The sequence below is a fragment of the Gekko japonicus genome, unplaced genomic scaffold, assembly GCF_001447785.1.
Source record: "Gekko japonicus isolate JY-2015 unplaced genomic scaffold, Gekko_japonicus_V1.1 scaffold719, whole genome shotgun sequence".
NCBI classification, from domain to species: domain Eukaryota; kingdom Metazoa; phylum Chordata; class Lepidosauria; order Squamata; family Gekkonidae; genus Gekko; species Gekko japonicus.
Window position 1 is genome coordinate 449,367 of NW_015175991.1, and position 11,050 is coordinate 460,416.

At 41.1% G+C, this 11,050-nt stretch overlaps 1 protein-coding gene across 1 annotated transcript in view; it reads left to right on the forward strand.

The window, feature by feature from the left end:
- Positions 1-261: 261 nt before the first annotated feature.
- LIN52 (lin-52 DREAM MuvB core complex component) overlaps positions 262-11,050 on the forward strand; it is a 78,062-nt gene continuing 67,273 nt past the window's right edge. The window contains exons 1-5 of the mRNA XM_015426364.1: positions 262-402; positions 3,085-3,159; positions 4,594-4,631; positions 5,687-5,753; positions 7,450-7,533. Coding sequence (XP_015281850.1) covers positions 375-402; positions 3,085-3,159; positions 4,594-4,631; positions 5,687-5,753; positions 7,450-7,533 — 292 coding nt within the window. The 5' untranslated portion in view covers positions 262-374. The remainder of the gene's footprint in view (positions 403-3,084; positions 3,160-4,593; positions 4,632-5,686; positions 5,754-7,449; positions 7,534-11,050) is intronic.

Genomic DNA, 11,050 nt, shown 5'->3' on the forward strand with positions numbered 1-11,050 from the left:
CTCCCTTTCCGCCGAAGCCACCTCAACAATCGGCCCCTCTCTTAACTGACCAATGACAATAGGATGCCAGCTCCAGCCCCGCCCACTTAAAGCTTAGCGAACCAATAGGATATAGAGCTCGCTTTGTTTATCTTTCCCCGCCCATCTCGCACCCTCCCCTCGTATCCAAATTTCCATTGGCTATTAATGCGTAAACGCCCCCTCTAGAAGGATTCTTATTGGATAATTCTTTTTTGCTGGGTCTTGGCAGCTAGAGTTCAATGGGGAGCTATGAGTGAGTGAAGGGAGGACGGGGCAGCGGAGCGGAGACTCGGTTCGTCTTATGTTTAGATTCTCTCTGTGGGCGGCCGTTGGATGTCACGTGATGGGCAAAGATGGCGGTCTCTACGGAAGGTGAAATGGGTAAGGTGTTCTGGTAACATTAGTGTCTCTTAGTAACCGGTAATGTTGTTATGGCTTGGTTTACGCATCAAGCAGAATGTGGTGCTGGAGTAGGTTGTATTATATCAGACTGTAGTGGAGCGAATTTTAAAACTTTCTCCTGTATGAAAGTGTTCTGCAGATTAGAAATTAGCATATCAAGAACAAAGCTATTCGTATGCTGTAGTGATTTTCCAATTAGTAATTCAGGGGATCTGTGAATAATGTGAGCTCTCGCCTGCGGTTTGAGGTCCGTTGTATTTTCTGCCACTTCTTTTATCACTTTCCTGCATGTTTCGACCAGATCTCAATGTTTACTTTGGGGTAAGTGCGCTTGAAATCACTGAGGCTTCCTTTTGAGGACATATATCTATAGTAGAGTGGGTGTAATCCAATGGCCCCGGTCACACGGGCCAGATAACACGGGGGAGGAGGCATGGCTCTTTGCGCTGGCGCAATTAGACCCACCAGAACGTGATCAGATGTGACGGCGGGAAAGCCGTGTGGCGGCGTGATCACACGGAACGATTCCATTGGCAGTCCGTGGCAAACCATTTGCTAGTACATTTGTTGAGTTACTTTTTAACTGCACAGCTTTGGCAGCACACCACAGGTTGGCCACAGGTGCGCTACGCTTGCCAGATGTTGCGGTGTGATCGCGCCCTGAAAATCCGCCCAGCATTCGTGGCTCTCCCGCAGCAAATTTGGCGTTTGAACAGGGCCTATATGTACTTGTCTGGGAGTAAACCATACTGCTTGCAGAGGGACTGACTTCTCAGTAGACTGCGTAGAGTTCAGCTTCCGAGTTCATGTTTTTGGGGGATTTAAAGGGAAACTCCAGGAAAGATTCGCTCTTTTTCTGGTCAGAGTGAATTATTAGGAAGGATGGTTATAGATTACAGAATATTTCCTTTGTTGAGGTAGCTCTTATAATCTCATCACGTGTATGTTTCCTAAGTCTGAATGGATCCAGTGAAGTTTAGTCCTAAATAATAATAATTATTAAAAATGAGCATGCATACGGAGTCCGCATATTAGTTGAAATGTGTTTAAGTAGGTTAGAGGGGCCAAGTTGTCATCATCTGTTTCAGACCACATTTAAAGAGGGCTAAGGAATTCCTTCTTTATCCTACATAAATATAGTAGCCTAAAATGATGCAGTCACTTGTATCATGCACTCCTAATAACAAAAGGGACATGCTTAAAACACCCTGATTCTCACACCCAGGATCACTGCCCACCCTCATCTTTCTTATATACACTATGCTGTTAAACATTTCTGAAAGTTCTGCTGTATTTGATGTATTAATTTACTTTGAAATACTTGCCTTTTGCCTATCTAAAAGACAATATATGTATATTTTTAGTTAAAGAGATGCTGGAAAAACAAAACCAAGAAAATTCAGTTGTACCTTTTAGGCTACTTTTTTTTAAGACAGCATAAGGTTTTGTAGGTTAACCAACTTCCTCAAATATTAGTGGTACTGTTAGGTGCAGGCTGGGGAAATCAGTTGGTGGAATAACAATCTTTACTTAGATTTTTGGGGCTTTTAGGCTGTGTTCATTGATTAAAAACTTACCTCACTGAACGTTTCGCTGTCCTTTGCTGCCGGCATCTTCAGTAATCAGACTGTTGTAAAACTAAAGCAGTTTAAGGAGGAAACTCTATATCTGTGCTATGTATGCGGAACCTCAGTTTGTGTCCTTCTGCTGACATCACTGGTGGAATGTTTATGCATGAACTCTTAAGAGGACAATTATTATTAGCTTTGCTTACAATCTGCATATCTCACTTGGACTCAAGGCAGATTACAAATATAAGAACTATTCAGTCAATTAGCAAGCAAGTGTGATAAAATATTTGCATCTGATAGGGACATTCCATCATAAAACAGAATAATGCAGTGGGGCTGGGCAGATTACCGGTGTGAGAAAGGCTGTTCATTTAATCAGTAAGCAGCATAAAAATGTGATTAAACAATTTAGTCAAACATGAAGGTTCTGAAAAAAGAAAAGTATGCAGTGGAACTGAGAGTGAAAAATTGGAAAAATTACAGAAGCACACACAAATTATCTAGGGCAATGAAACAATTTAGGTAGAATTTTCCCTTGTATGAAACAATTCAATCTAACAGCAAGATCCTGAATAAAATGAAATAATGCGGGAGTACACATGAGGAGGTCAATGATACAAAAACAAAATTGCTTTCAGGTTTTTAGGGTGGAAGAAACTGTAATTCATATTTAGGCCTTGATAGGCACAGCCAGATGCTTGAGTATATTCCTGTTCTGCTGCATTGCATTCCCTATACCCACCTGGATTCAGTTGTTTAAGGATGATTACTTTGCAACATATAAAAAGTTCAACTGGACCATTGCTCTGTGTGTGTAGTGACAGGCTAGACTGCACAGGGCCTTGATATTCTCAATATGAGAAAATGCATGTTGTGTACACATGCCAGCTTTCACATATAGGGGCCCTGTGGAAGGAGTTAAATCTGAGAACTGATGGGTCTTGCTAATTCACACAAAAATTTTAATAAGCCATTTCTTTACACGCACCCGGAAATACCAGAGCTATTAATAGGGTCCATTGAACTGTATACTACTGGCTTGGAGATGTTCTTGCTGAATATGATGATTGAATTCATGATGTTCTTCTAGGTGCAGACTTGGAGGCCTCACTGCTGAGTTTTGAGAAGTTGGACCGGGCTTCACCAGACCTCTGGCCAGAGCAATGTATGTTGCGCTTGAGTGGGACATGCAGAACAGCGGGTAGAAGCCCTGCGGTGATTGTGGTGTGCTCAGACTTTGTAATCTGCTGTTAGGGAGATGCTGAGAGTTATTTCCTAATTCTGTTTACCAACAAAATTAGTAAGTTGTCATGAAGAGCCTTTTTCATTTCCATTCTCTGTTGAAGCTCTGGGCTTATGGGCTCTTATGGCTGTGAGTATATAAAGGCTTAACAAATAGGGTTGCCTGGGGAAAGGCCATTCTTATTGGGAGAAATCTAGTTCCCTATTGCTCTTTGCAAACTGGTTCTAGAATAGCACACAAGGATGAACGTGTGCATTCCTTTACAGAGACATGCTCATTATTTTTTGTTCAGAAAAACATACTCAGTATTGTATACTGCTAGTTTTCTCTTTAACAGTTCTGAGGGTCTCCCCCCATTCCTTCAGTCCAGTAAAAGGATATACATAGTTAGGCTTCCAGTGCCTTTCTGCAAAGTTAGGTAGTGGAAGTTGCCTTCTGTATGTGCGTTTTTCTTTTGTGGGGTACACTTTTGAGGGGGAATAGCAGCAGGTTTACAGCATAGTTCATTCTGACTCAGAAAAATTTCCTGGGATAGGTGTGTATTGATTAGTGCTTAAGGCATAACCAGTACACTTCCAGCCATTCTCCAGTTGCTTAAACAGTTTACAACTGTTTTAAAACAATATTGATTGGAGTATGGTGAAGGATGAATTGATAAAAGAATAAATATCTGCTACTGAAAAACACAGAGAAGGAATGAGGCCAAACTAAGAGGTGGGGGCTCTTTCTTGGCTTATGAAGCAACTCACTGGGATGTATGTATATAACACTAATTGCAAAACTGGGTTCAGATCCAGGATGAAACACTCACTATGTCTCTTCTTAGAATGTAGCATCTGCTTTAGCCTTTGCCTAAGTGAGTTTGTGTGTGCTAGCTATTTAGTTATGGATTAGGCACACTAACTTGCTTAGGCACAGAATTGAGGGAGGAGTTGTGCTTCAAGTAAAAACAGTGCCATACCGTGGAATATGAAATACTGTTTGGTGACGGAACAGAGGGAAAATGTTAGGAGAGAAATAAGTTCTGATAATTGCACAGAAGTAACTGGATGTAATGCAAAAGTGTTGCACATTGTAAAATCCTCTATAGTTAAAATGAGTAGTCCTTTGTACTGAAAGTCTCTAGGAAATCTGATTGAGTTGTAATTGCCTTTTGCAGAATGGGCATAGTATTGTTTTCTGATTAATTGTTTTAATATATTTTAATGTTTTAGTTTTCTTATATATTTTATTTGCCTTTGATGTAAGCCACCCTGAGCCCTGTTTCAGGGAAGGGCAGCCTAGCAAATTGAATGAAATAAAATAAATAAATGATGTAATAATGTATCACTGTAACTATATCTGCTTTGTTTCCAGTACCAGGTGTTGCAGAATTTGCTGCATCTTTTAAATGTGTAAGTAATACCAGATTGCAGCTTAGTCTTTTTTATTCATTTCTGCTCTGCTTTTGCTATCTTTCTAGAATTCCTATCATGACCAAGGTGTAAGACTTCTATGTGTCATTTTACATAAACTTGAGAGCCAGTGTGGTGTAATGGTTAAGAGTGTCAAACTAGTATCTGGGAGACCTGGCTTCAAATCCTCACTCATGCCATGGAAGCGCTCTAAGTGACCTTGGGCCAGTCACATTCTCTACTTAAGATACCTCCCAGGGTTGTTGTGAGGATAAAATGGAAGAGAATGAAGAATGATGTGAGCTGCTTTGGATCCCCCTTGGGGAAAAGCATAAGCAGGGGTCACTGGGGATGGGGGTAGTATTGCATTTCCTGTGTTGTGCAGTGGGTTGGACTAGATGACCCTTGAAGCACCTTCCAGCTCTGTTTCAATGTTTCAATGAATTAAATTAATAAATGAGCTCGTATGATACTCATGCTAGCACAGTAGATTATTGGTGTGTGTCTGTGTGTGTATATGAGTGATTAACATTGTTACTGAGATTATCAGATGTGATGAATTTGCTCTATTTATTGGGATAGAGCAGGGAAGTTCAATTCAATTAGTAAAAAGGGCTAAGTGAGCACTACATCATGGGCTCGGACAATTTTTTTACACTTCTTTGCCAAGGCCAGCCCTACTATTTGGGTGCGATACCATTGTTTGACATGCCATTAAAATGAGGCAAACTGGCAATTACTTGTAGTGCCATCCTGTGCAGAGGTAAAAACACATTGAAATCAGTGGATTTGAAGTAATTCTGTATAAGATTGCACTGTTAGTTTATTATATCAACATTTTGTGGGCAAGTATAGATTTTCTGTCTTCACCATTAAAATGTCTTAAGTAATGTCTGTCATTTGCATATAACTTCTGAAGGTGCATAGATACGTTATATCTAAGCAGAGTGGTTTCTTAGGATATGCTAAAGAGCCACATTTTATATCCGATAATTCCAAGTTTATCCAAGCAATAGGTCATCATTTTTTCTTTGTGTCTGTCTTTTAATAAATAGCCCATCACTAGTTCTCCTCCCAAGTGGATGGCTGAGTTAGAGAATGATGACATCGATATGTTGAAGGGTGAGTTGTTATTTATTTTTTTTAATTTTTATTTACATTAGACTTGATATCCCGCTCTTGTCCCATGGCTAGGGTCTCAGAGCGGCTTACAGGGTTTCTGGTGCTAATCACCTGTGTTCCTAGCTAGGGCCACAATGTATGAAGGGGGGGGGACAACCTACCGGCACCCTCTCTGTGGTGGCTATTGCTGTTTCTCCGTTGGCTTGGCATGGCCGGGTCTCCTGGTCCAGCGCGTTGTTCTTTCTCTGGCGTTCTCTGGCGTCTCCGGCATTCAGTGGTGGCGATCTCCTCCTTAGGCGCGCAGCTCCGCCTACTTTCCGGCCCGGCCACGTCCTTTCCAGCTCCGCTGAGCCGGAACTCTGCGCACGCCCCTTTCTTCTCTCTTCACGGCAGCCCTCGGTGTACTCCTCAATAGGTCATCATTTTTTCTTTGTGTCTGTCTTTCAATAAATAGCCCATCACTAGTTCTCCTCCCAAGTGGATGGCTGAGTTAGAGAATGATGACATCGATATGTTGAAGGGTGAGTTGTTGCTTTTTGTCTGTGCTTGGTAAAAGCATCACATAACTGACATGAGTAAGGCCTTTGTTACTTGTCTAAAAGATTCACAAAAAGTTGAAGGTTTTGTTTTGCTTTTGTTTCCATAGAAATTGTTGCTGGGTTTTCCTACCTTGTGTGCACTCTTCCCAAAGCAGAGTTCTACCTCTTAATGAGGAAATTTACAGGAATGTTAAAATGGTCTGTAATTGTGGTGTTCTGAAATGTAAAGCCATTGCACTGAGCCTTTTGGAGTCTAATTGATTTCACTGATTGAGATGTATACATCACATACCCTTGAACAGAAGTTAGCATTCATGGGAGGACTTCTCAAACTGACATTTGAAATTCTTCTGAAAATACTGGATAAATTACATTAAAGACAAAGTGAACTTCTAAACTAAGCTTCCAACAGCTGGGTTGAAAAACCTATGGGTCTGCCTGTCTTTGGAAGAATGGAGTAACTTAAAATAAGACAAGTTGGGGTCCTGTGAAACTTACAGAGGAAAAGCCTATCCATACTAGCTGCCACTTTCTCTTTTCAAGATCCCCCTACCCCATTTTCCTCTCTCTTTTTCCAGGTGTATGCTTGCTCCCTGCCCCCCCCCCCAAAAAAAAATTCCACTCTCTTTTGGTAGTAGCAAAACTACCTGGATGTGTATGCTGTTATGGTAGCATTATTGTTACTGTTTTCAGTGTCAAGGTTGATTTTTCAGAAAGGGCTGTTCAAACCACTAATAATTCAGGTCAGATTGTGTACAATATATTTAGACTGAAAGGCATGCATGTTAAATTCTCATAGTCTGTGCTCATGTGATGTGATGTATTTTGTCTATGGCTTTATCCCAAAACATTCTGAATTAACATCTAAAGAAAAGTGTGTTGAAACATATATCCATTTAATTAAACCTGTGGAATGTTATGCGAAGGTTTTTTTGGGGGGGGCTGTATATTTGGGCAATGAAAGAAATAAGTTTGTATGTAAGGATGATATTGAGGCTATAGCATGAAAATCTTTGCTATATCTGTCAATGCAATCCAAAGGAGAATTATACCCTTCTAAGACCACTGAACTCTTAGTTTTTAGAAGGGTGTAACTTTGCTTAGGATTGCGTTGCATGTCTCGGCACTTACTCTTAAGGCACGCTTTTCATTTTCAGAGCTGGGGAGTCTCACAACTGCTAATCTAATGGAGAAGGTCAGAGGTCTACAGAATCTGGCGTATCAGTTGGGGCTTGATGAATGTAAGTACTACATAGGTGCTAGAGTATATTCTGTTTTAAAAGCTTGAATCTTGGATGGTAAATTTTATCATAGGATCATTGCAGAATAACTTTATGTGCATAATAAGAACACATCCAGTATTTGTCATGTGAGTGTGTGTGTGTATATATATATGTGTGTGCGACGTTATGTGCATAATAAGAACACATTCAGTATTTGTCATGTGAGTGTGTGTGTATATATATATGTGTGTGTGTATATAATGTATATATAATGTGTGTGTGTATATAAGAGAGAGAGAGAGAGAATCAAAAGGCATTGTGAGCATTACACATTTCACTTTGTTCTGATTGTATGTAAAATCTTTCCTGTGCTTCATTTACCTAAAAGGTGATAGTGATCCATTCTGCCCTTCTCATAAAACACACTTGATGTAGGAACAAATAAGGAAACTCTAGCATGATGGTCCCTTGGGTAGCTTATTCCAGGTTGTAGCTGGTGGTACTTACAAATGGTGCACTGTAGTCACATCATCAAAGTAAATGATAACCCATGAAGAATAATATTTCAAAGCATGTATTGTTGCATGTAGTTGTTGCTTTACCTGGTGTCAGAACCCTCAAATTCCAGAGATTTCTCAGTCCACAGAGATGTTCTGTTAATGCAGTCAGTATATTCAATAAGCATCACTAACTGCAGCGCTTTGTGAAATTCTTTTTTGTTATTTTCCTATTGCTCTAGACAGTTTGACATGGTGCTGCAGTTTAGAGGTATGGCATGAATTCTCATGGAAGGGAATGTTTATTTAGTATTACTAGAGGGAGGCTTAATAATCCTGCCCATCCAACAGTAACATGAGTTCTTCAGAACCTCAATATCACTATTTGTGTAGTACTTCAAAAAGCACTTTTATATATTATGAAAGGACAGGCCTTATGGTTTAGGCTCAGTTTAGGCCACTGCCTTTCCTATGTTCTGGGTAATATCGGTTCTTCAGAAGCTTACCAAGAATTCCTCAGTGAAAGGATTGTTAAGGACCATCTTCTTGAAAGACTGTTTGTCTATTGCTACCAGTCTTCCCAGGCAGTGTGTATCTTTGGAGGAATTTGGGGTGTATACTGGGGTTTGTTTGGAGGCTCAAGGTGATACTAAGGCCTAAGAGGTCTTTCCAGTGTCTCCTGTGAACTATATGCCCCAGGGTTCTTTACAAGATATGGAAGTTATGTGGTAGCTATTCAAGGGTTCTATGACTGAGTCAGTGTGAAAGTAGTTTCCACAAGGTTGAAAGTTTGCAGATCAGGACAGGTTAGGGAAAGCGAGCATAACACACAAGGTGGGCAAACATCAAAGGTAACACCACAAGCCTTTCTAGGCCACAGCTTTTCTTTATTCTTTGATATCCTTGATTGAAATCAAGGCTCAGGGTATATCAAAGTAAAGCTGAGTTACCTAATACTTTAAAGCAACGAGAGAAAACTTTCTTTGTTGGCAGCTGTTAATAAAAACACATATGTCACTAAGGGCACTTCAGTATGATCAGGCATAGTTTCCCCAACAACATTTCAGCCTTTACACAATGCTTTTGGAAGCCCTGATCTAGTGATGCAGTATTCCGTGTCAACTTAATGGATGGGGAGATGGTATTTATCAAAAGAGTTTGCTACGGCAGTGCCCTGGTCCATCTGATTCAAGGATGCAGCTGAAGTAATGAAGGTGATTCTAAATTATCAAAAGAGTTTGCTAAGGCAGTGCCCTGGTCCATCTGATTCATGGGAGCAATAGATGCAGCTGAAGTAATGAAGGTGATTCTAGAAAGGATGTGGCTCATTGGCTGGCAGTGGAAGGTGCAGGAGCAAGAAAGGAGAAAAGAACAGCTTATTAGGTGTTGTAAACTACCATTAAGGCCAAGAACTGGACATGGGGAACTGTCCAGCCAGGTCCATGGAACTGACAGATTGGTTTCCAAGCTGAAGAGATCAGTGCTGAGATACAGGCTTGTAGGGAGCTGAGCATTAAGGACGTTGCACCAACAGTTGGTGTAAGACAGCAGGTAAATTACACCAACAGCAGCCATCAGATCTACTCTGAGTTCTTTCATGCTTCTCTGCCTGGGTGGCACAGACTCCTGCAATGCACTCTGGGCTCATTTCTATAGATGTTCAGCCTTCTGTTTGATAGATCAGTGCTCCCTGGAGATTTTCTAACTGATTAGAAGTTCACTGGGTCTGTTGGTGGCTGTCTTTATTATATATATAATTATATGTGCTTGGAGGTGGGCAGGGAGCCTACTGCATGGTTTGGGCATCCTTATCGGAGTGTGGAAAAGCATGGCATCAGGGCAGCTCCCCAACCAGCAGTTTGGTGGCGTGTTGGTGGCCTTGGCTGGCAGCAAGGTCTTGGACGTGAGGCCAGGCTGGATTGAGGCCTGCAGCAAGTTGAGTTGGGAGTTTTCCACTGGCTGGGCAGCAGGCAGGTTCCAGAGGCGTATCGAGGGCTTCTCCCCCCTTTCCCTCCTTAACTCATTGTGTGGCCTGGCCTGGATTGCAGCCTGCGGCAGGCTGAGTTAGACATCTTTACAGCCAGCTGGGCAACAGTTAGGAAAACAATGGGGATACAGAAATGAAAAGGGGGGGGGGAAGAGGGCTATACAACATAATTGTGTTTATCGAGGACAACCATGTATTACAGAATGTATAAGACAGAATTTTTTTCCCCTTATATCCCCTTAATTATAATTTTTAAAGTATTGTCTATAAAATACAATAGTTCTTACTTCTGTTGGGGTACAATTATATTGAACATTTTAGGTTTCAAACTTCCTAACTAATCTATTTTGCAAGTACATCATTTAGTTTCATCATTACTACGTATTCAATATTACATATTTTTGCCACTTCATATTCGTTAGAACCTTTAATATATCAAGGTGCAAAGGAAGGTCTATCCTGTCCTTATATATAAAAGCATTTTCGCATTTTCGCATGGCAACATTCTATGCCCGCCAAAATCCGTTGGCTCTGTGATATGTCAATCACAAGGTGTCTCTATCCACTGTCTGTGTTGCCTGAGTTCTCTCCCACCAACTGCAGCCTAGGCCACTCTTCTCTGATTGGGCCAATGTTTCAAGGTCATTTGCATATGGAAGCTGATTGGACTTCACTCCATTCCGTACCTCAACACACACACCCCGTTTGTATATGCGACCTGGTGTATTCTGAAGTAAAATATGGACTCACCCACAACACATCACTTCCCCTTCAAAAGAAACAAACCCAATAACACAACCATGCCACACCACAAAAAAGACAGATCACACCATAAGCAGAATACCACAAGGCAAAAAATGATAGGAAAAGGTGGCAGCAGTCACCCCATTACTGCCACAAATATGTACCTGAGAGTGCTTCAGAGGATGGTGTGCAGATCCCAGGTTCATGTTATAAAAGCTGACTGGGGGATTATGGACCATTCACAGACTTTTTACCTTAATATATCTCACAGGGTTGTTGTGCGGATCATACAGGGGAGAGGAGAATG